The 25,300-nt window shown below is 36.2% G+C and overlaps 2 protein-coding genes across 3 annotated transcripts; both read left to right on the forward strand.

Annotated features, from left to right (window-relative positions):
• The first annotated feature begins 207 nt into the window (after window positions 1–207).
• On the forward strand, window positions 208–2,138 carry LOC147533405 (heterogeneous nuclear ribonucleoprotein 1-like). Its single transcript, XM_086648373.1, has 2 exons — window positions 208–800; window positions 931–2,138. The coding sequence occupies exons 1-2, from the start codon at window positions 579–581 to the stop codon at window positions 1,906–1,908; spliced, it is 1,200 nt and encodes a 399-aa protein (XP_086504499.1). The 5' UTR covers window positions 208–578; the 3' UTR covers window positions 1,909–2,138.
• Window positions 2,139–2,956: 818 nt separating this feature from the next.
• Window positions 2,957–6,611, forward strand: LOC147533406 (AP2-like ethylene-responsive transcription factor ANT). 2 transcript variants are annotated; one of them, XM_086648372.1, is made up of 9 exons: window positions 2,957–3,160; window positions 3,807–3,911; window positions 4,020–4,587; window positions 4,707–4,801; window positions 5,245–5,333; window positions 5,416–5,489; window positions 5,574–5,624; window positions 5,721–5,797; window positions 5,961–6,611. In XM_086648372.1, the coding sequence occupies exons 2-9, from the start codon at window positions 3,851–3,853 to the stop codon at window positions 6,356–6,358; spliced, it is 1,413 nt and encodes a 470-aa protein (XP_086504498.1). In that variant the 5' UTR covers window positions 2,957–3,160; window positions 3,807–3,850; the 3' UTR covers window positions 6,359–6,611. The 2 variants fall into 2 exon arrangements, with proteins under 2 accessions (XP_086504498.1, XP_086504497.1); XM_086648371.1 differs by lacking the exon at window positions 2,957–3,160 and having other exon boundaries at window positions 3,335–3,911.
• The last annotated feature ends 18,689 nt before the right edge of the window (window positions 6,612–25,300 follow it).

The raw sequence follows: 25,300 nt of genomic DNA on the forward strand, positions 1-25,300 counted from the left end.
GACCACATCAGCATTTATGCAGACTTAAGGGCCTCGCACAAACCTTGTTATACTTTAGGGGGCGAGTCGGGAAATAACCCAAAAAAATGGCAAATCTAAACAGTAAAACCTCCCAAAACCCTAGGTTACAAATGAAAGGACCAAACACGTCACATGATCAACCGAAGAAATGTACTATATCTTTGACTTTAAAGTCTTTTTAACTCAATGATCAGCCGTTGATCTCAATCATCCCAAAGAAGAAGGAAGGGAAGAGATAGAGAGAGAAAGTAACAAGTAAAAATGGAAAAAAAATGAGAAGCATACTTCATTCAATCTGACTTACCCACCCTTTTAATATCTCAATTTACAACTTTCCTCTGTTTCTTCCTTATTATTTCTCTCTTCTGTCCTTGTTTGAAGGGTTTTGTTTATTTTTTTCTCTCTTTTATTGGCTATTGACTTTTACTATCTGGGGGTTTTCAACTAACCCTAATTTCATAACATATTAGGGTTTTAAGGGTTATATAGATTTTAGGGTTTCATTTTTTTTTTTTCTATTTTCCTTTCTTTGATTGAGAGTAGTGTTCAATTCATTCATGGATTCTGACCAAGGAAAGATCTTTGTTGGAGGAATTTCATGGGAAACAAATGAAGATACTTTGAAAGAACATTTCTCCAAGTTTGGGGAAGTTGTTGAAACTGTGATAATGAGAGACAGAATTACAGGAAATGCAAGAGGATTTGGGTTTGTTCTGTTTTCAGATCCAGCCATAGCTGATAAATCTCTTGAAGAAAAGCATATTATACTAGGAAGAACGGTTAGTTAGTCTTAAACTAATCCTATTAATTCTTCAATTCATTCAAAAATATGAACTTTAATCTGGGTTTTGTTTGTATTTTGTTTTGATTATTGTTTATGGGTTTTGTTTGATGTTCATACATTGATAGGTAGAAGTGAAAAAAGCAATACCAAGAGGTGAACACCATAACCCTCACCGACAACAAAATAAAGGAAATCATAATACTAATAGTACTAATGGTGGTGGTGGTGGTGGTAATTATAGTCAGTTTAGGACTAAGAAGATTTTTGTAGGAGGTTTATCTGCTAGCTTAACTGATGAAGAATTTAAGGCATACTTTGAGAAGTTTGGTAGGATTACTGATGTTGTTGTGATGTATGATAGTGCTACACATAGACCTAGGGGTTTTGGGTTTATCACTTTTGATTCAGAGGAATCTGTGGAGAATGTGATGATGAAGAACTTCCATGAGTTGAATGATAAGGTTGTAGAAGTCAAGAGAGCTGTCCCTAAAGATGGGAATGGTGGTGGTAACAATGGTGGTGCTTTTAATATGAGAATGGGTAGTGGAAGAGTGTCTCTTTTTGGTAGTTTTCAAGGTGGAGCTTATCCACCTTATGGCCCGAGATTTGGGGTTTATACAGGTTTTTTACCTCCTCATCTTTCCGGTTGTGCAACCACGGCGGGTGGTTATCCTTACGGAAGTTACCCTTATGGAGGATATCCTGTCGGAGGTTTTGCAGGAGTTGGTTACGGTCCGGGCCAAATGGTGTCTCCAAGGATTCATTGCAGTGGATCTCCGGTGATGGGTGCACGAAGGAGCCCAATGCCATATGGAAATCCTGCTAATTTTTCAGGCTATATAAATGGTGGTGTCGTGGGTGTGGGCAGAGGAGGTTACCCAGGGATCATGGGCCCTGCTGGGAACTGGAAATTTAACCAGGGTGGTGGTGGTGGTGATGGACAGATGCTAGTCGGTACAACTTCTCCAAATACTGGTGGCGAAAAGGTGGATGATGAAACTTCAGGTCACACAGGAAGCTATGGCGCTGCTGCTGCAGGAAAGCCGAATCAGAGAGGAGCTGAAGGACGATATAGGACTAACACAGTTGGTAATTCTAGTTGAATTCACGGAACATCTTACATTACTATTTATCGTTTATACAGCTCGTGTTGGAGCTCCATCGTTTTTACCCAATGTTCTTTTGTTTTATCTATTTCCTTCGAAGATCTCCTCATTGTTACTGTCTATTGTTGGAAGATTAGGGATTCATATCTTGTAACATAAATTCCTATGAGATCTAAAATGTTTTCTGTTCTCTATTGTTCAATAAGATTATTAAGTTGCCCATTAAACTTCAAATGTCATAAAAACTGATTTCAGCAAGTTGAATATCAGTTTTGTTCTTGTTTTAATTCTCAATAACTTATTTGATCTCCTCTCGATCTTGTTTGATTAGCAAATCGATGTTTTTCGAGTTAGTTCCGTTGCTTGCCTTGAAGTTTATGCATGGGAATGTGAGATTGGTAAAATTTAGGTCTAAACTACTTATGAAACATGAATTGCTCTAAAATTGTTTCCTTTCATATTAGTTCGTTAAAACGACTTGAAAATTCGATTAGTTTTTTTTTGCTTCACCTCGATTTTATGATTCCGTATTGGCTTTCTAGATTTTATGTGATAAGCAAAAGTAGCTATACTAGCAAGTGAAAGAATCTAAGGAGGGTATTGGCAGTTTTTTTGGGTGCTCTGTTAAAACCTGATCTACTTCTTAAGTTTTCTTAGAATTTCTTTTCTCATCATTGAAACCCTTTCAGAAGATTGTCTGGTTATGTTTTCAGTACTATTTTCATGGAGATTTTCATGAATTATCTTCTACTCTAGTGACCTTCTCTGAAATGGCATCAATGGTACAGGTCCCACTATTCAGAAATGTTAAATTTTGGTGTTTTCTCTGCTATGAAAACACATGGATGCTATTTAATCCACAACCATCTCGTGTAGATTTAAATCAAAAACCTAACTTCTTTATCATCTTTTACGTCTGTCTTGGTACGATTATCATCACTCTGTTTATGTATCTTGTCGCCTGGTTAAGTTTTTCTTTTCGCCCTATTGTTCGTGTCTGGGTTTTTTCCTTCTTATATTTATTTACACCGAGAGAGCATAGTCTGTGGCTTTGACTCTCCTCAAGTCAATGTGGGTTCTCTTCGCTCTTCTTTCGAAGCGTTTCTCTTACTGGTTTCAAAAAATAATCTCCATACGACTAAACTACAAAAAATTCTTAGCGTTGTATTTTAGCTTCCTTAAAGATTTAGCTTGACTAGTGTACTTGTTGGCGTCCAACCATTTCAATTCAGGGGACTGACTATTAGTTGTGTTCTCTTTTTTTGCTTTCTACATCTTTTCTTCGAAAGTGTAGATTCTTATAAAAACAAAATCATTAGTGCACGAAAATCTGTCTATATGAATCTCTTCTACAACATGCAACTATAACCAAAGAGAAGATACATAAGAGATATAAAGTTAAAGAAACTCTAATTTCTCAATTACTAATGATTCACAATTCCACCACTATGTTTAAAATAAAAAAACCCAACCACCATGAAAACAAAAGAGAAAGAACAAGGAGCTATGAATAGTGGCTTATAGATCTTTAAAAGACTGTTTTTTGTGAATAGTCTTACAACAAGTCAACAATAACAACATCAACTAGACAACTACCCAAATAAAGAAAAAAAATAATAGAAAATGAAAAACTGCTAGCTAGCTAGCTTTCAAATATATGGAATAAGAGATTTTAGAATAATTAGTTTATTTGTTTTCCAATGATTGACTTGCCCTGCCACAAGAGATCTTATTAAAGATCCTTGGATTTGAGAGAGAGAGAGAGCGAGAGATGAAGTTCTTGAACAATAATAAGATCAAGAACAACTTCTTGGGGTTTTCTCACTCATCTCCTAACATGGAAGTTCCTTCTACTATTTCAACTAATCTTCCTAACTCTGCAATCTTTGATGGAGTTCTTGGGAGATCAAACAATGAAGTTTTCTCTCACTTATCTGCAATGCCACTTGAATCTGATGGATCGCTTTGTATGATGGAAGGTTTTAGTAGATCACAAGCAGGTCCTCTTCAATTCCTTTTAAGATATTGTCTCACTCATTTCTTTTTCTATATTTAGCTATCAAACATATTTTCTCAGAACTAATTTCATTTTATATTTTTGTGTCAAGGCTTGGAGTCATCTTCTACTTCTTCCCCAAAATTGGAGGACTTTTTAGGTGGTTCATCAATGGATACCCCTGTTCATTATGGAAGCAATGATAGAGAAACACTGGCTTCCCATCAGCAGATAGAGTTTGAAACCAGCCCTACTGGTTCTTTTAACTTTTTCCAGCAAAACCCTTACTTCTTTTCTGGACTAGTAGGCAATGAAATGTACATGACACCATTAGAGGAGGCTAATAGGGAAACCCATCTACAAAATTTCAGTCTTCAGCTACCACCAGTATCAGAATATGGGTTTCAGAGTCTTAGAAATTGGGTTGGTATGAAGTCCCCTACTGATCATAGTGTAGAGCAGAGAATGGCTTGGTTTTTTGGTGATGGAGGAAGACATGATTCTCTTGGTGCAATGAGTTATGGGGATTTACAGTCTTTGAACTTGTCTACTGGAACTGAGAGTGTTGCTGCGGCAACAAAGAAAAGAGGTTTTGGGAATGTGGGTAAGAAGGAATCAGCTCATAGGAAGTCTATTGACACATTTGGACAGAGGACATCTCAGTACAGAGGTGTAACAAAGTTAGTTCATGCTTCTTCCAACCCTCTCTCTCTCTCTCTCTCTCTCTCTCTCTCTCTCTCTCTCTCTCTCTCCCCCTTTCTTCTGATGAATGCTCATTCTAAGTTATTTGTTTCATTAGACATAGATGGACAGGCAGATTTGAAGCACATCTATGGGACAACAGCTGCAAGAAGGAAGGCCAGACCAGGAAAGGAAGGCAAGGTTTGTCATTTTGTACTTTCTATTTGGATAATTGCTTCCATTCGAAGGCCTGGAACCATAACAGTTATCGATATGGTCTCTGATTTTGACACCTAGACCCAAGTCCATGGGTACATGGCTTTGTTTTTGGCGAGCGCACCACGAGCCCACCCAGAAGGCCTGGACACTTACTAAGCTAAGCTTGAGTGCACACCTATATGTGACGCTCGGGACGCTCCCTTAAGCGACGCAGGACTATCACATCCATATGGGTTCTTTACTTCTTTGTTTAGTTTCTGTTATTGTCCTCCTTATCAATACTCTTAACCTGATTCTTCATTTTGGTTTGCTTGCATGTGTTCTGCTGCCATTTCAATCAAAACTATTTTAGTTTATCTGGGTAAGCATCGAAATTCTAGCTCGATCTTAAAAAAGGGTAAGATCTAAATAAAGTTAATCCCAAGTTTGAATTTCAGGGGGTTATGATATGGAAGAGAAAGCTGCAAGGGCTTATGATTTAGCAGCACTCAAGTATTGGGGAACTTCCACATATATTAACTTATCGGTATAATTCAATCCGAAAAAGTACCTGCAAACTGTAAATTCTTCTGTTATTGGATTAAAATTCTACCATTATCTTTTTGCAGTTGGAAGATTACAAAGAAGAACTTGAACAGATGAAGAACATGAATAGGCAGGAGTATGTTGCTTATTTGAGAAGGTAAAACTCTTGAACTTTTTCTTAATATGTTGACTTCTTTCAAATACCCACACTAAAACTTTTTCTTCATCTTCTATCTTGCAGGAAAAGCAGTGGGTTTTCTAGAGGAGCTTCGATATACCGAGGAGTAACGAGGTACTAATGATATTTACGATAGTTGAACCTACTCGATTTCAAAAGTAAGTCTGTTCATCTCCTAAGGAGTATGTTTTTGTTTGATATTTTTTCCAGACACCATCAACATGGAAGATGGCAAGCTCGAATAGGCAGAATTGCAGGAAGTAAAGATCTTTATCTTGGGACGTTCGGTAAGATTTTGGTTCTTGAAGCTAACCGGCCGATATTGTCGTCTACTTGAGCTCTAACTAAAGTTTCTTAGTTTTTAATGGTGCTTTTAGTCATTTCAAAATGCTTTGGCATCCACTTTGGCTCATTTTCAGTAAATATCTTGATAAGAATCAAACTTTTCAGGTACCCAAGAGGAAGCAGCTGAAGCTTATGATATAGCTGCAATTAAATTTCGTGGCGTAAATGCTGTCACTAACTTTGAGATAACAAGATATGATGTTGAACTAATTCGAGAAAGCAATGTCATCCTCAATGGGGAACTTGCGAAGCGAAATAAACCGACGACAAACGATGGACCTGTTGTTAACCATCCCATTGGTTCATTGAGAGATGATAATGGCATTGGTGGACTGAATTCAAGTGTGGTTATAGATGATGATCAAAACTCATTAGAGAAAACAATCAAGATAAACAAACTTCCTAATCACAAATCAGTACAAGAAGGGGTAGAGGTATCAGTTATGACTAGCTTGGGTGGCTCAAGAAAGAACCCATTATCACAAGGCCTACTACCTCAATGACTTCTTTTGACCCCAAAGGCCAAGTTAGACCTGCAACTTTTGCTGCTTGAAGTGATGCTTAACTAAACTTATTTTGCTTACTAAACTTGGAGAGAGAAAAAAGAGAGATAGAGGTTTCACTTTGTTGTAAATGGATGAAAATGATGTGACTTTCGGAATTATGTCTGAGGTAGGATGCTAGTAATCTACCTGTAAACATGAACTTAAAAATGAAACTAATGCTTTTTTGCTGTAATGGATTAAGATTTTCTAAGAGGGTTATTTCCTTTTTGGCTCTTAGTTTGTGACCAGTTTCTTTTTTGGTCCCTTATTTTTATAGATTTAAGATTGGCTCTACTTTCTATAGTTTTTAGTTACATTTAACAATCGACTTTACATTTATATTCTACTCTTTCTCTTAAATTAAATCTCCACCATGCCCCCTCCTTTATTAGAAAATGGTCATCCTTACACACATACAACGGTTTATTGGTTGGCCAACCGTCGAAGAACATTCCACAATTTTGTTTTTTCTTCTTCTCCAACCGCCAAAGAACACTCTATAACTTTGTCTTCTCTAACCACCACCACCTAGCCACCACCACCATTTTTCTTCCTTTCATTTCATTCTCTCTCTGGTGGTGGTGGAAAAAGAAGAAGAAAAGTACATTGATGAAGTGGTCGTCAATCAATGGTTGGTCGGTTAGCAGTCACCCGTTCGTCATTGGCACTTTTCAAATGTAGATGAAGAAGAGATGAAGGAACTTTAATTTGAAAGAAAAGTTAGAGTATTATAAAATATAAACTGTTAAATGTAACTGACCGAAAAAAAAGACCAATTTTATGAAAATCAGGGATCCAAAAAAGAAATTGGTCTCAAACTAGGAGGTCAAAAATAATTTAACCCTTCTCAAACTGGTGGGGGTAATCTGATCATGTTTCTTGGCCTGCTTTTCTTACTTTCTTTTTTTCTTGTGTTTTAATGTTTATGTGTCCAAATTCCCTACTAAGTACAAAAACTAACTCTATATTTGCTAATAATTCAAAATGACAATGCATCACAATAATAATTTCACTTTTGCAATCATTTTCTAAACTTAGTGTGCAATCCAACATGTTTTTTTGTTCAAAGTGAAGGAGCAAATTGGTGGACACGTGAAAACTCAATTCTTTCACATACCCTCATGCATCTTCGACTTCTAAAGCTTCTTCTTTTTACATAAAATTTAAACAGTAGTTTTTTTCGGTCAATAGGCGTAGTTGCTACCCTTTTCGCTTGGGTATATTTAAATCTAATGTATGTCCTGTTTCTCAATGCATCGACTAAGGGGGGGGTAGTGGATCAAGACATTGGAGGACATTAGGGGACAATTAGAGACAAAATGTTCCGCGGACATTTCAAGACATTTCGGGACATTTGTCTGTAGACAAAATGTCTTTATGGACATTTAAAGACATTTGATTCGTAGACAAAATGTCTTTATGGACATTTCAAGACATTTGATTCATAGACAAAATGTCTTGGAGACATTTCAAGAATTTGGTTCACGGACAAATTGTTCCGGGGACATTTCAACATATTGAATCCATGGACAAAATGTGTAGTGGACATTATTATTATTATTATTATTATTATTATTATTATTATTATTATTATTATTATTATTGTTATTACTATTATTATTATTATTATTGTTATTATTATTATTATTATTATTATTATTATTATTATTATTATTATTACTATTATTATTATTATTGTTATTATTATTGTTATTATTATTATTATTATTATTATTATCTCATCATTGAATGACAATTGGTAGATATTTATTATTTTAATATTGTCTAACCATATGAAATATATGATAATATATTTGTACTCATATTTCAAAAATATATTTTTCGATATTTGTAGACATCTGTGGATATCCGAGGACATTGACGGACAATTGGTAGACATTTATTATTTTAATATTGTCATATGAAATAATATATTTGTACTCATATTTCAAAAATATATTTTTAGACTTTTGTAGACATCCGTGGACATCTGAGGACATTGATGGACAATTGGTGGACATTTATTATTTTAATATTATCATTATTGTATAATCATATGAAATAATATATTTGTACCACCAATCTGAAATATATTTTTTGACTTTCGTAGACATCCGTAGATATCTATGGACATTGATAGACATCCGTAGATATCTATGGACATTGATAGACATCCGTAGATATCTGTGGACATTAATATAATAATTATATAATAAAATAACATAATATAATAATAATATAATAATATAATAATAATATAATATATTACAATAATAATACAACGATATAGTAATATAATAATAAGATAATATTATAATAATATAATAATAGCACGATATAGTAATGATAATAATATCATTTTTACTATAATAGAATAATAATATTATAACATAATATAATATAATATAATATAATAATATAGTAATATAATAAGAGAATATAATAATAATATAATATAGTAATATAATAATAAGATAATATTATAATAATATAATAATAGTATAATTCAGTAATATGATAATATTTTATATGTTATTTATTATTTTTAATCTAATTTGATAATAATAATTATTTTTATTATCTTCCTCACTGAAATGTCCCCAAGTTTCCTCAATGTCTTCCATATTTTGAGAGACATTTTCTCTCCAAAAGCTCTCCATATTTACACTAAAATGTCTCCAAATGTCCCCAAAACTAATTTGTCTTGAAATGTCCCCAAATTCGTGTCCCAAACGAATAACACGGACATTTCGGGACATTTAAAATGTCCCCAACCAATAACACGGACATTTGGAGACATTTCGGGACATTTGAAATGTCCCCAACCAATAACACGGACATTTGGAGACATTTCGGGACATTTAAAATGTCCCCAACCAATAACACGGACATTTGGGGACATTTCAAATGTCCCCAACGAATAACACGGACATTGGGGGACATGAAAATGTCCCCCAATGTCTTGATCCACTACCCCCCCTAAGCCTCTCTATAGATTTCTATAGAATACTCTTTAATTGTAGGTTAAAATTGAGAATAAATTTCTATATATTGCCCACAAAGGAAAGGGTTCAAGTACAGTTACCAAGTGGTGAGATGAGTTATTTTGATTGAACATCAATAGCAGCTGAGTATGATCTAGGCTATTGCCTATTGGTAGGTACAAATTTGAAAAGATAGATAGTTGGTACTTTGATGGCCAAATCAACCCACAAAATCTTGATGCTAGATTATTGACATGGACTCAACTGTACCCCTGTCATGTCTTGACTAAATTGTGAGCGAGACAGATGAAGTTAAGGGGGCTAGTTGATGAAAATTTGGGTCTAGGGTCCTATGTGGGACTTTTGAACAACGGAGCTTCTAGAGGTGCCCCTGAGAATTGCTTTTCGCGCCTCGGCTCTCTAGGCGCCCCAAGTACGGGCACAAAAATATTGTTCGCCCCTCCCGCACTTTGGGGTGGGAATCAGTTCGGGTCGGGCCGGTCGGGCTTTTAAACTCTCTGTCCATTCGGGCTTTCGAGTTTAATCGAATGGATTATTTAAAAAATTCTAGTGTCCAAAACCCGTCTAAGTCCGTCAAACTTTTCGGGTTTCTCAGGCATCGGACGGTCGAGTATCGGGTTTTCACCGAGGTTTCAAAATATCTCAGTTGAAATGACCAAAATATTTCTATTTCGATGATACCGAAATTTCTATCGAAACTAAAATTTAATTAAGTTTTTTTTAACAATGTTGTGTCAAGAGCACTCCGCACTTTTTTTTTTTGAATTGGTAAGCGTGTGCCTCGAACCCTTGACCTCTAAGTTGGAAGACTTACCTCTTACCACTTGAGCCAAAGGTTGTTGGCACAACACTCCGCACTTGGACAACAATATATGTATATATACATATATGTTATTCATGAATATATAATACATACAAGCAAACATACATATAATGTGAGTAGGTATTATCGTATAAATAAATGACATTATTAAGCGGGTTATGTCGGGTAAGGATTATCAGGCGGGCTCAGGCGGGATGCCGGGTAGCAATTCAAAACCCGAACCCGATCCGTTGATTTCATCGGGTCGGTCGGGCTAAACCCGCCTTCGGATTTCGGGTACCAGCGGGCTCTAACGGACTCGGGTACCCGTGACGGATTTCGGGTTTGCATATTTTTTTTCCCCAGCCCTACCCGCACTCACGACCATGTTGTTCTTCTACTTTCTTCTTCTGATGTAGAACGCAGCGGAAATAAAGAAGACGATAAAATAAACGAAGAACAATTGAAAGAAAGATTAAAATAACTCTAAAACTGATAAACTTTATTAAACTCAAGGGGATTTTCTCTTCAATATCAAAATAAAAGACAGACTAGACCTCCTTTTATAGGATATCATACTTTCCTAGTTAGACTCAAACTGGACTTTCCTGAATAATGAAAATACTGAAATACTGCAACTTCCTAAATAGATATACTCAAACTAGACTTTCCCAATTAATGAAAATACTGAAATAATGTAACTTCCTAAACTTAGATTCAATACGAATCACACTAAAACTGGGACTTTCCTAAATCTAATCATTATGGCCGATTGGCCTACGTGGCAGTTAGGCCACGGCAAAAAGCGTCCACGCCGGGTGCCCCTGCATCAGCTTCCCCTTCTCCCACGAGGTTCGTCCCGAACAATTTCGACGAAGAATTTAATTTGATGCACCCACATACGATGAACTCTATCATGGCGATCCGTAATTACCACTTTGCACGAAAGGTGTACGAACTCCGAAGGATAGAGAAAGGGACTAAGTTACCAACTATAAACTGATACCCATGATGCGGCGATTCTCGCAGAATCGATATCAGGGAAGAAACGTCCAATAAATATCTACATCTTCCATCATCTTGAAATTTGATGAAGAAGCTTGCAAATACTAAATTTTCCTCTACCAAAAAATTAGCCTTCAAATTCATTATCCAATCATCACGAGAAGAGCCAAAAAACGTTGCAAGGCATCGTAAAATTTCTCGAAGATGAACAATCATACTTTCTGTTATATGTTGCATGGCCTCACCTATCATCTTGGCTTGATTGGTTGCTTTAGGTTGAACCTTTTGAGTTAGGTAAGAAAAGTATTCATGCCCCGGAATGCCAACGAAGTTTTTGAAATTTGCATTAAAAGGTAGCAACCCAAATCTATTAAGTTCAAGTTGAACTTTATCAAAAACTTCTTTCTTGAAATCCTTAGTGCTCTTGAAAACTTCTTCTCTAGATCTTGATGCAATAAGAACCCTAGTGTTACCTTCGACAATACCTTGAACAAATTCTTTAACAGGAATTGAGTGGCCATTAGCACTAGGATGAATTTGTCTATAATTTATGAGACTTTCTTGATCTTCGACTTGAGGTCGGATGGTAAAGATTGCAAGTAAGACTAAAGTAACTATTTCAGAATGCATAGCAAGAATGCCGAAAGTGCAGTTGATAGGAGAGGAGTGGTGATGGCCACAGTTGTGGTCGTTTCGGAGAAAATCAAGCAATGCTACCATGCTATCTTTCTCATGAATCATCTTCGAAGATAGGTATTTATTGTGAAACTGTACACCGTTGCCAATGGATTTTGAAAGTGTGGTTGTTGGGAAGGAAGCATTGAAGGGCTCAAAGTCCAACTCAAGCATGAAATAATCATTAGAACTCCCATTAACAAGTTCCTTGAATTCCAAATATTCAGAAGTAGTGAGTTCCTTTGTGATTAGAGCCTTCACATTCATACGTATATATTCCCAAACTCCCGGCATCGGACGAATAGCAAGTGCAACCCATGGAGGTAAAACTAATGCCTCTTGAGTGGCTCGTAACACTTTTCCAAACACCCCCTCACTTAGCTTATTCTTATCTCCTTCTAGTATTGCTTCAAACTCAGCTAACAAAGGCCAACCAATATGGATGTAGAGATCCTCTAAATCGAGTGAAAGAGTCTCGGCAACATGATGCATAATAGATTGAACAATCTTGTTCTTATTAAACCTTTCCTCACAAGTCTGAATATCTTCTTCCGCAACTCTTCTGATGTAGAAACGCAGCGGAATTAAAGATATGAAATAACTAAATAAGAACAATGAAATTAAAGATCAAATAACTCTAAATAATAAACTTTATTAAAACTTCAATGGGGTTTTTCTCTCAAATCTGGAAATAATAGACAAACTAGATATCCCTCTTATAGGGTTTTGGACTTTCCTAGATAGACTTGAATTAGAATTCCTAAATAATTAAATACTGCAACTTGCCTAAATAACTGGACTAACTCTGGACCTTTCCAATTATTGGAAATATTAAAATAGCATAATTCCTAAACCAAAATTAATTAATAAACATACTAAAATAAGAACTTTCTAAGTCTTCTCTCCTTGGCCGGTTGGACCATGACCGGGTCCGGTCATGGAATTAGTCTCCATGCCGGGTGCCCCTGCATCAGCATCCTCTTCCCTCAAGAGGTTCGTCCCGAACCGTTTGTGAAGAGAATGTAATTCCTCCGATCCATCTTCAATTGGTAATAATGTCACAATCTTCTTCTTCCATGGAAATTCATAAACATTCGAACGACCACGGTAAGTGGCATCAACATCAGATTGCCATGGCCGTCCTAATATGATGTGGCATAAATCCATATCTGTAACATCACAATTAACTGTAGACACATAAGAAGAACCAATAGAAAGATTAATAGTACACATATGATCAACTCTTGTAGTAGTACCGGACTGAATCCAAGCTGTTTTATATGGTGTTGATTTAATCACTGTAGGAATACCCAAGAAATTGACTAGTTTAGTAGAAATCAAATTCTCTACACAACCATTGTCAATCACAATAGTACAAACTTTATTCAGTACTGTTCCCCGTGTAACGAACAAATTCTTTCGTTGAGATAAATTCCTCCTGAAAGGTGTGAAAAGAACTCGTCGAGTGAGTAACATAACCCTATCACCATTGTCGGGAATAGTGTTAATTCGTTCAAATTGATCCTCATCTGTATCCGAATCAGCTCTCTTTTCTACCAAATTAGCTTTACCGCGAGAGGGGCAAGCATTAGAATAGTGGCCTGTTTCAAAACAACGATAACACTTAACTGGTGGAGGCTTTTTATAAGGATTTTCTGTTAGTGATTTAGTACCGTCTTCCGCCTGCTTTGATTGATCTAATTCATCTGGTAGAGTTCTGACTGTTTGATTTCTCGTACTATGTCCTCGAAAAATTGAACGTGAATCAGATTCAAAAGACCGAGCTACACTAATACATTCAGAAACCGAATTAAAAGCTCTCAAATTAACCAAATCTACGAAGTCCGTCCTTGAATTTTTCTACTTTCATTGACTCTGAATCTGGGAGATTAAGTCTAGTAATAAGTCTTTGGAATTCCGAAGCATATTCCTCAACGGAACGTCTTCCTTGGCGGCAACGTAAATAATCAACACATAGTTGGTTCTCATAATCCGGAGGGAGAAAACGGGAGAACATTAATGGTTTCAATTCTAACCATGAAGAAATAGGTGGAAGGTTTAATAAACGACGATTCTCAGATTCCTGTTTCCACCAAGTAATAGCAGTTTTAGATAAATAACCAGTTACACAACGTACCTGTTCAGGGCCTTCAACTTGCATAACATCAAAAAATATCTCAAGTCTAGAGACGTAATCCAAGAAATCTTCAATATTAATCGAACCATCATATGAAGGTACCTCCATTCGAATACGGTATGATGAACTAGGATTTGGAGATTCGATGTCGGTGGGTGGAATATAGTGATCACGTTCGGTTTGGTTGCTTTGTACTCCCAAAGTTTGTCGTTGTTGTATGTTGGTTGGACGGGTGAGAGTGGTAGTAAGGTCACGGTTTAGAGAATTGGTGGAGAGGTGGTCTCGGTTTCGGTTGACCGGGTGGTTTTGATGACGTTGGTTGGTAGTGTTGTCGGGTTGGAAAGGGAGGTTGTGGTGTGGTTCAGTTTCAAGGGGGCGACGGTGTTGTGAAGGTGGTGTGACCGGATCAAAAGGTGTGGTGGTTGATCGTGTTTCGGTATGAGGGTTGTATTGGTAGTGATGTTGATGGTACGGTGGGTTGGTTTCGATTGGGTTTGTTGGGAATGATGGGTATCGGTTATACGGGTAAAGGGTACGTGGGTCTTGTTGGGTCGTAACGGTTCCTAAAGGGCCAATTGGTTGGGTTAGGTTGGTGATGTTTCGGTTGTTGGTTTGTGGAGTGGTGAGGGTATTGTGATCGGCCGAGAGGTGGCTCTCGGGTGGTGGTCGGTGTGGTGTTGTCGTCGGCTCGGGGAAGGAGAATGATGGTGGTGTTGAAGAGTGGGTATAGGGGGGGTAGCTAGGTGTTGGAAAAAATGTGTTTGGTGAATAGGAGGTGGTGAAGGGTGGTGTTATAATCGGTGGAGGGTGGCTAATGGTGTGGCCGAAGAGTGGTGTCGTCGGTTCGGAGGAGAAACCTAGAGGGGGAAACCGAGTGGTTGTGGTGGTGGTGGTGCCCGTTAGTGGTGAGGGTTGATGTGTGATAGTGGTAGGAGGTGGAGTTTGGTTTTTACACATACCTTCAAGTTGTTTGGAGATGATGGTGATTGAGTCATTGAGTTGATCGAATCTTTTATCGATTTTGTCGAATTTTTCTGTTGTTTCCTTCTTGTACTCATTGAACCCTTCTTCCAATTTTCTTCCTGCAGATAGCCCTTCTTTAATGTTGTCCCATTCAGAAGAGAAAGTTGGTGATTTCTCCTTAGTTGGTGTAGTAGTAGTAGTATTAACCATGATGATAAAAGTGATGAAGAGAAAAAAAAAAATTATGGCTCTAGATACCACTTGATGTAGAAACGCAGCGGAATTAAAGATATGAAATAACTAAATAAGAACAATGAAATTAAAGATCAAATAACTCTAAATAATAAACTTTATTAAAACTTCAATGGGGTTTTTCTCTCAAATCTGGAAATAATAGACAAACTAGATATCCCTCTTATAGGGTTTTGGACTTTCCTAGATAGACTTGAATTAGAATTCCTAAATAATTAAATACTGCAACTTGCCTAAATAACTGGACTAACTCTGGACCTTTCCAATTATTGGAAATATTAAAATAGCATAATTCCTAAACCAAAATTAATTAATAAACATACTAAAATAAGAACTTTCTAAGTCTTCTCTCCTTGGCCGGTTGGACCATGACCGGGTCCGGTCATGGAATTAGTCTCCATGCCGGGTGCCCCTGCATCATCTTCGCTTACGAAGATCGACATAACCTTTTTCTTTACCAACCGTAAGAACCTTAACAGGTTCTTGACGTCCTACCTTGAACAAGCTACTCACGCTACGAATATGACAACGAGAGAGTGTAGAAAACAAAATCATACAATCAAAATTATTGTACGCAAGGAGAGAGATATAAGCACCCATATTTGCTTTATTCTTCACTTGAATCATAACCTAAATGTTTCTAGAACATAGAATATCAATTGACTTTGGTTTATCAAAAATGGACTCACCTTCGCAAAACGATTCGAAAAGCTTCCGTACACTGTCTCGCTTAGGACCAACCTCTTCTTTGCTTTCGTTATGTTCGACTTTCTCTTCTTCTACGTTGAAGGAAGATCCATCTTCTTCTACTGCAGTTTCAACTTCTTCGAAATCGTTTTTTTCTTCTTCGGAGTACGGTTCAGCAACCTCAAGCTCATCTTTTTCATGCTCTTCGTAATCTTCTTCTTCTTCTTTTATTACTTCTTCATGGTTGATGGAAATAAGAGGCTTCTCCAATCCAGCCAGAGATTGACTAGATTGAAGCATCCAATCATCATTATCCAAGTATTGAGATGAGAGATTAATCGGGTATGGAGGTAAACCGTTTGGATTACTTGTATCCAACTGAAGTGCATCAATTTGATGTTGATGGAGAGTTGGTTGTGTTGGTGGTGTAGAATAGAAAAGAGAAGATGGTGGTATTGGTGGTGGAGGTGCCGAAGATGGTATAAGAGGTTGTGAATAATAATAGTACGGCGGTGGTGGTGTTGTTTCTGGTGTTTGATAGTAATAAGATGGAGGTGATGGTGTATAACACACTGGTGGTGGTGGTGACGGTTGGTATGGACAAGGAGACGGTTGTGTTGGATAATAGTTCGATTGGAGCGTTTCTAGACAAAAAGACGGCTGTGGTGGCGGTGGTGGTGAATACGGTGGTGGTGATGTATAATAAGATGGGGGTTGTGATGGGTTTTCTCGTACGGTTTCTCCCGGATTCCAATGATAATCGTACGAATCTTTTTTCGCATACAAACATGATGCGCATAAGCATCGATTCGTTATCCCTTGATGAGTATAATTCGATTGATTATAATCTTCTTGAGGAATAGAATACGATTGATACTGATTTAATTGGTCTGGAAAAAAATTTCCAGAATCATTAGCCCAAAACTTTGATGGCTCTGAATACCACATGATGTAGAACGCAGCGGAAATAAAGAAGACGATAAAATAAACGAAGAACAATTGAAAGAAAGATTAAAATAACTCTAAAACTGATAAACTTTATTAAACTCAAGGGGATTTTCTCTTCAACATCAAAATAAAAGACAGACTAGACCTCCTTTTATAGGATATCATACTTTCCTAGTTAGACTCAAACTGGACTTTCCTGAATAATGAAAATACTGAAATACTGCAACTTCCTAAATAGATATACTCAAACTAGACTTTCCCAATTAATGAAAATACTGAAATAATGTAACTTCCTAAACCTAGATTCAATATGAATCACACTAAAACTGGGACTTTCCTAAATCTAATCATTATGGCCGATTGGCCTACGTGGCTGTTAGGCCACGGCAAAAAGCGTCCACGCCGGGTGCCCCTGCATCATCTTCAATCAACAAGAAAGTTTCCACAATGATCAAACTGAAGGAGTAAAAAATCAACAAAGAAAGTGAAACCACCTTGGAAATCTTCTTCAAAACTTTAAGCGCGTAAAAAGATCTTAGAAATCCACGATATAAATCCTCTTCAAACCCTAAAAAACAAAACCCTAGTTAGAGAAAGGGACTCCGTCCGAGACTTTGGTTTTGGGCTCAGACTGGACAACCCGAATCCTCTCAGACTGGACAGTCAGAGTCCTTTCGAACAGGGCCAGTCTGAGACCATGCTTTGGGCCTCGGACTGGTCAGCCCGAAGGAATGCGCCTATTGTTGTCGGGATACGCTCCCTTTGAACAATTCTTGATCTAAAAATTATTCCCCTTAGTTCAAAATATATTACATTACCCACCTCTAATCCAAAACTAGATATCTATGCTTCAAATCTAATATCTAGGCAACACAAAAGAAATTTTTATATTAACCTTGTATGTTAGTATATACCTTTAGAAATCTTTTAGGTTTCTATTAGCCAGCGTTTAGGGAAAATAAAAAAAGTTTTCGAGGTACGAAGTTTCACAAGAAAATCGTGACTTTTGACAAATTTTTTGAGTTCAAAATTTTAAAGAGAAATAAAGCATCTTTCTCTTCTTCATCTTCTACCACCAACATCGACCACCACCACCGCCGTCATTTTTCTCCTCTCCTCTTTTAATCTTCCTATCTTTTTCCACCACCACAAGCACCTCCACTACCATCTCTATTTGTCATTCTTCTCTGTCTACTCATCCCGTTTTCTCCTCAATCCTCTCTCTATGGAAGTTTACTGGTTAAAATGGTCGTGAAGAAGAGAAACTGTGAATTAACCTTACTTAATAAGTAGTAAATCCAACCGCTAAGATTCATTAAACTTTAACTTTATGATTTTTTTGTAACCAACCTCTTCATGTTTGCCCAACCCAATTCGAGAGAGAAAGAAATAATTCAAACCTTTAACAATCAAAATCACTTAAAATAAATAGGTCGATGTTCTGTGAATATAAGAATATTTTCTAGGGAAGAAAATTTTGTGTGGAAACAAAATTTTGTTGTTTCCTCCAAACACTACCCACTTTTTATTTTCTTCCTCCATCTTCATTCTCACCACCATCAATTTCGGCGATCATTAATTTCAGCGACAACAACTCCGGTCATCACTTTCCCTCTCCATCTCTCTTCATCCCTCTCTCATTTTTCTCTCTTTCTACTCATTTTTTTCATGGTTCCTGCGAAGAGAGAGTGACAAGAGAGAAAGAGAGACAGAGAGAGATGAGAGAGAGAGAGAGAGAGAGAGAGAGAGAGATGGACGTCGCTGGCCATCTCCGACCGACTTTAAGGTACGTTTGGTTACTTGTTTTTTAGTTTCTCACCTTTTTCCCTAGACACTTTTTTAGTTTCCCTGAAACATCGACCAATAAATACTACAAATTAGTGGTCGGTGTTTTGGGGAAATAAAGATATTTTCCCATGAACAAAGTTTTGGGTGGAAACAACAATATCTAAAATTATTTGTTTCCTCCAAACATCACCTTAATATCTTTTCAGTTTTTTATTCCCCTATCTCCCCTTCACGTCCACCATACCTTCGACTACCTCCACCGTAACTCTGACAACTCTACCATCAACTCCGGCGATCTCCACTACCAAGTCTGGTGCCTCATCTTCATCTCTCTCTCTTCTTCGCTCTTCTTTTTCTCTTCATCCCCCTCTCATTTTTCTTGCTCGTTAAGTTCCAGCGAAGGGGATAGCCTCTTCGCTGGAACCTCGTCTGAATCTGGTGCTTCCAGATACAAATGAAGCAACTTTTGTCTAGAAACCAAACAAAGGGTTAGAGAGAGATAAAGAGGAGATAGAGAGAAAAAGAAGAGAGACAGACAGGAGAGAAAGAGAAAGTGGTCTCCGACGGTCGCCACTTTCCCTTGACCTCCAAATTCTTAGCAACGTCACATTGACCCTTTGACCTTGTTAGGAATGGTAATCTACCTATAACCATGACGATGGACCCCTTGACTTTGTTAGTATTGGGGTGGTCTTGGGCCTCTCTCACCCCAAAAGCTAGCTCAAGAGGTAAGGCTTTTCCTACACTTATTAACCTAATGTGAGATTAACCTAACAGTAATCTACAACTAATGTGAGATTAACCTAACAGTTAGGAACGGTAATCTACTTTAACCATGAACTTTATTTGTGTTGGAAATATTGGAAAGATCAATGGATTTATCGTAATAACTTTCTTCAATGTGTCGTGGTATGGAGGCCACTGCCGTGAAAGTGATTTTGGAGTAACCTTTGTGCAAATTACTGTTTCCGTTCACTCCCCAAGGATTGACCACAACTTACCGCGTCTGTGTTTTTCTCTCTTGATCTTGGCCAGTATACATAGCCTCTGAGAAAACCCTAACCGCCTGGAAAACGTGGTAGAGAAGTTAAGAGAGTTGGAGATAAACTCGGAAAAGAGTCTTTTCACTATAAGCTCCCAAGCTCGAACACGAGCTCACGGGCCACGGCCCAAAGGTCCATATGCCCACCCAAATAGCCAAAGAGCCCAAATAGCCAAAGAACCCAAATGGTTAAAAGCCCAAATGCCTCACATGTGTGAGGACGCGTGTGGGAGCCTTCTCTACTCCACCATGTGCTTTACAATGAGTTCTCAAGCAACTTATTATAAAACACATTTAGTTTCACTAGTTGGAAGATGCGGGACATTAATTGTTTAGAGAAAGAAAGCTTTGAATGTCATCTTCCCTCTAGAGGTGGACCCCACTTATGTGCTAACTAGAAGACAAATAGTCTTCACTAGTAGTAAGTGGGTGAGGCTCGCTCTCAATTAATCATAAGATGGTAATAGACCCAACAAAGAATCACTCAAATGGGCCCAACCATGATACAACCCCAACAATTTGAAATCCATTTTGCATACTGGTGGGGTGGACTCCATCATGATTCTTGACTTAGTTTTGCTTGTCTATGTTTATGCTTGTGCTTAAGTCCAAAACCAGATAATATTTGTTAATAATACAAAGTAATAAATAGTTGTAAGTTGACTAAATATTCTTAAGGAAAACCTAAATTACTAATCACTAACTTATCCATCACAAAAAGGTGTTCCCATTAGACTTGTTCAATTTTCTGTTCTTAAAATGCAACTAACATTCCCTCCCATCAATAACGAAGTGTTCGGATTTTGAGATCTAAAATGTGGACTTTAGGTCTTCTTTATTAACGTTTTGTGGCTAAAATGGAATCCTCTGTGTGAAATGTGGTCATGAATTTAGGGTGCGCTTTGTAGATCTATTTTAAACTTCATTTTTTCAATAAAATCTACTTTTCTTAGATTAATGATATTATTGTCTTATATATTAAAACATGTCAATCAATTATTTAGAAGATAAATCTGACCATTCATTTTTTATTTAGAGATCGATATCGATTAGATTCAACGGCTAATACAAGATTCTCCTTGGGCAAATTCACAGTCAATTATTTAGAAGATAAATTTGACCATTCATTCGGTGTCTAAAACTCATTTAGTTTCTAAACTCATCATCTCCAAACCTTCTTTGTTTCCATTATTATTTAATTAGCTTACTCTTATTCATAAGAAAATTTAGATCTAATAAATTATCATATCTTCATCACCATGTTCATGTAATGTTAGTCGACTGCAACAGGTATGTTGGCGCTCCACATGTTCATAATCGTATGGCGTTCGTCAAAAGAAATCTACCGCGTCCGAATGATGCAGTCGGAACTTAGTCATATTAATGAGACATCAAAATTATTGACGTGTTATTTTGCACATATGTATTTCTCATCCTTTTATCCGAGATGCAATTACTAGTTCCACATAAAATCTTAAGGAGAAACCAAGAAAGTAAACAACAAAATGAGAGTGTCAACAATTGGTTGCCCAAGTGGTCCAATGTGTTGACATATACTCCAAATAATGACTATCATTGATCGTAGTTAATTTCCAAAAAAAATATACTAAATGAGAGTAAATATTCAAAAAAAAACTAAATGAGAGTAAAGAAACATAAATAAAACTATTTTTGTTGGGGTGTCTGTAATAGACTTGTAAATTTGTGGTGCTTATAAAATTCTCATTTGACCTTACTTTTAGAAAATAGGGCGCCTTTAGAGCTTCCAATGCACTCACACATAGTTTTGCTGTAAGGGTGCGAATAACAAAAGGCAAATTATATATTCACCATTTTTTACTTGCCACACTCACATCTCCTTAATTTGACTTGATCAAACAACACCCTAGATGTGAGTGTATATAACAAAAATATTGAGTACATTTGGTATTTTCCATAACCAAAAAGGATAAGAGGCGCCCCAAGAAGACTCAATCAAGGACTTATTTTCTTTGTTATGTCAAGTAAACTTCGTTTTTAAGTTTTAATCCTCTACATTTAATTCTTATAAAATACTCCACAAAATAATGATTAAGGAACCATGAGACGATCTCATGAAATTAAAGTAGGAAGCCAGAGATAGAGTTGATGTATCTGTCCAAATTCCCTTGTTCGAAAAAAGGGAAATAGTTATGTTCCCTCTCCATACAATATAAGAACTTTGTGAAGATAATCATTTTTAATATTTGATTAAAGACTGCGGAGTTAATTATGATTTATAATCAAAATGATTCTTTCTTATAGTTAAAGTGTATTATCCATCATTATTGCTCATTACTTTGGTTACTAGCATGGACCACATCTTATTACATGTTCTACCCACGCGTGATTAAAAATCTATCATTCTTTTAATGAATCCTTTGATGTTATTAGACTGCGTCAATGTTATCCATCAAAATGATTATTCGCGATTTAAGAGAAAACCTGCATGAGAAATTCTATCATTTTTGTTATTTGCCAAGTATATTTTTCGAGCGTCTATTTAAATCAAAATCAATTGACCATTGCATACTCTAAAAATCTTTTTCTCTACTGACTCAAACACTCTTTCATACGAGTGATTCTACTCTATATATATATTTTTCTAAATTATCGTATTGTTATTACAAAATTTAATCTTTTGAAAGTAAGTTAAAACTGATTAATTACAACTACAATTACATAGAATTGTTCTATGAATATTTTTATGATGGGGGTTAAACATAACCAACCAGACCAGCCATAAGTTTATTTCCAACTAACCACGTCTCCTCTATGGTTTGATAAGACCCGTTTTATATGCGATTCTTACGTCATTTATAGTTCATTTTATCTACAAAATTTTTTTTATCTAAATCGTGTAGCTGCCATTTCCACTTTAGTCCCATATCTCACCTTCTGCATACACTTGAATTAGGGGATTCTCTTCTTCCAAAAAGCTTACTAGTTTTATCACATCGATAATTAAAATTCAAGTATGTATTGACCTGATCAGATAATTTATTAAATTCTAATTTAAAAGTCATCATATAAACTTATTAATAAAAATTTGATCATAAAAATTTATAATTAAATACTACTACTTATCAAAATTTATTAATGTAGATTGATCATAAAAAATTAACATTAAATATTAATCATAACAAATTAATTATTAAATGTTAATCAACTAATCTGTCTTGATTCCTCTAACTATGCTAAGTGCTAGTTAAAACCCATCCTCAACAAAAACCTAACAAATATAAAACTGCATTCACTGTGTGATCTTCAATCAGAGCTCTCTATCTTACTTTGATTCTTCAATTTAGAAATTATCAATTAATCCGAGGGTTTATATTGCAAGGTCATTTTTCTACTATAAATCATAGACACACTGAATCATTTTAACAGACCAAATAAATCCGGGAAATGAGGAAAATTTTGTAGGTTCCAGCAATAACCACCTCACTATAATTTGACTGTTGTTTGACCATTATTTTCTGACTTGTCAATTTTGACTAAAATTGAATAAGACACACAGCTGGAACCTGTACAAGAAGACCAATAAGGTAAATATATTATTTGATTCTTAATAGTTATGGGTGGCAAAAATATAAAATCTAAAGAAAATAAGATAAATGAGTAATTAAACATTAATAATTCTACACAAACTCTCAAAAATCTTTTCTCAAGATATGATGACTGTAAAAATGTATCAGAGATTATGGTGTTTTTATTTCTTTAGACGAATGTTGACCAACTAATCCCAAATGGATATGAAAATTAGAGTTTGAAAATATTTTTGTGGAGATTTAGATGGATTTTGTTAGATTTGACAAAATGACGAAAGAGGATTTTCATTTTCTAAACAATTAAAATGAAAATGGGCTAACATAAAATATTGGGTTAATTGGACATAAACCCCCATTTATTTAGTGATATTAAGTCTTCACCCTCAAAATCAAAAGTGTTCTAGCGTTAACCCCCATTCCCCTTTTTCCGTCATTTCCACATTAAATGATTTGCGTGTGAAACACACACCTGATTCGTGACGAAATTACTCCCCATATAATCCTCCACTAATCTAACTGTGACCATTTCATCTCGTGATCAACGGTCCATAAATAACCTAAAATTGTTTAACGTATCAAATCAAAACTTCAACTGTTTCCTAACGAAGGCATTACCCGCGAAAATCCTTTGGGTTCCCTCAGTTCCATTCGATCGTCATCGTACCAGGTAAATCCTAAATTGGTTTTGAGGTCGATCACTACTATTCAAACCGAAATCGTTAGGGCTTTCTTCCTGAATCACTTGTAAATTATTTTCCTCATTTGATTCTTCCTTTTGCAGCTCGTTTTGACTGAAGAAATAGCTTTCTCTCTCTAACCCTAAGTCTGAACTACCATCAATGGAGAGAGGACCAAGGTCTAGCAGTTCTTTTTAAGTAATCATCAACCTAACTCTAAGGTTATTTAGCATGTATATTATGATGGTCATTGGTGAAATAGCTTAAATGTTTAAATGTTCATACAAATGGTTTCTTAGACTTTGTTTATTTTAGAAGGGTTTTTAATTGTTCATACAAATGGTTTCTTAGACTATGTTTCTTTTAGTTGTATATCATACAAGAGTTTTTAGACTCTTTCCATGTATATCACACAAGGGTTTTGGCATCTCAAATACTTTCTTCTGGGGTTTCTTGAAGTAATCGACACCATCACTTTTCGAATGCCATCGCAATTTCTCTTCGTACATGCCGAGTAAAGAAATAGACAATTTAAAGCTACATGAGTCTTCATCTCACAAATTTGACACAAGACTTCCTGAAAACAAAAATAACTCATAACTTTTGAGATAACACCCCACTGTAAATATATTAATTAGGGAAGGACTCCCAACCGAAAATACAAGAGAATAGAGTATACCTCAGTTGATGAACTAGACTTAGATCCTCCTCCCATCGGTTTGGCAACAATGAACTTACTTCCTTGTTTCAACCCTCACAAAACCTCATCATCAATTGATTGAAGCACTTGTTTTTTTTATAGAGCTTTAAAATTCCTACCGTTGGAGCTTAAAGGGTGTTTTAGGGATGATATTTCAACAGCTATTTTGAAATATCATTTCTGGACCGTAGATCACGAGATGAAATGGTCACCGTTAGATTAGATGGAGGATTATATGGGGGTAGTTTCGTCACGAATCACGCGTGTGATTCACACGCCGACCATATAGTGACAAAATGACGGAAAAAGGGGAATTGGTGGGTAACGCCAGAACACTTTTGATTTTGGAGGTGAAGTCCTAATATCACTAAATAAACGGGAGTCTATGTCAAATTAACCTTAAAATATTTTATAATTTAATAGTAAGTTTTTCAATTGCTTTCTAACAAAAAAAGTTTTTCAATTGATTATTTTGAGTTCAAACCTCACTCGATGTAGCGACTTGAGATTCTATAACAATGAAACTTAAACTTATAAACTTCGATTCAAATTTGTTTGTCACAATCCTTCACTGCAGTTTCCAGTATTTGTGTTGGTTCTCGTGCTAGCCCAATTCGACCAATTAAACTTGTCTACTCACATGTAAAACT

The sequence above is a fragment of the Eschscholzia californica genome, unplaced genomic scaffold (genome assembly GCF_041429995.1).
Source record: "Eschscholzia californica isolate CP2 unplaced genomic scaffold, dmEscCali1.0.p SCAF_6, whole genome shotgun sequence".
Classification (NCBI taxonomy): Eukaryota; Viridiplantae; Streptophyta; class Magnoliopsida; order Ranunculales; family Papaveraceae; genus Eschscholzia; species Eschscholzia californica.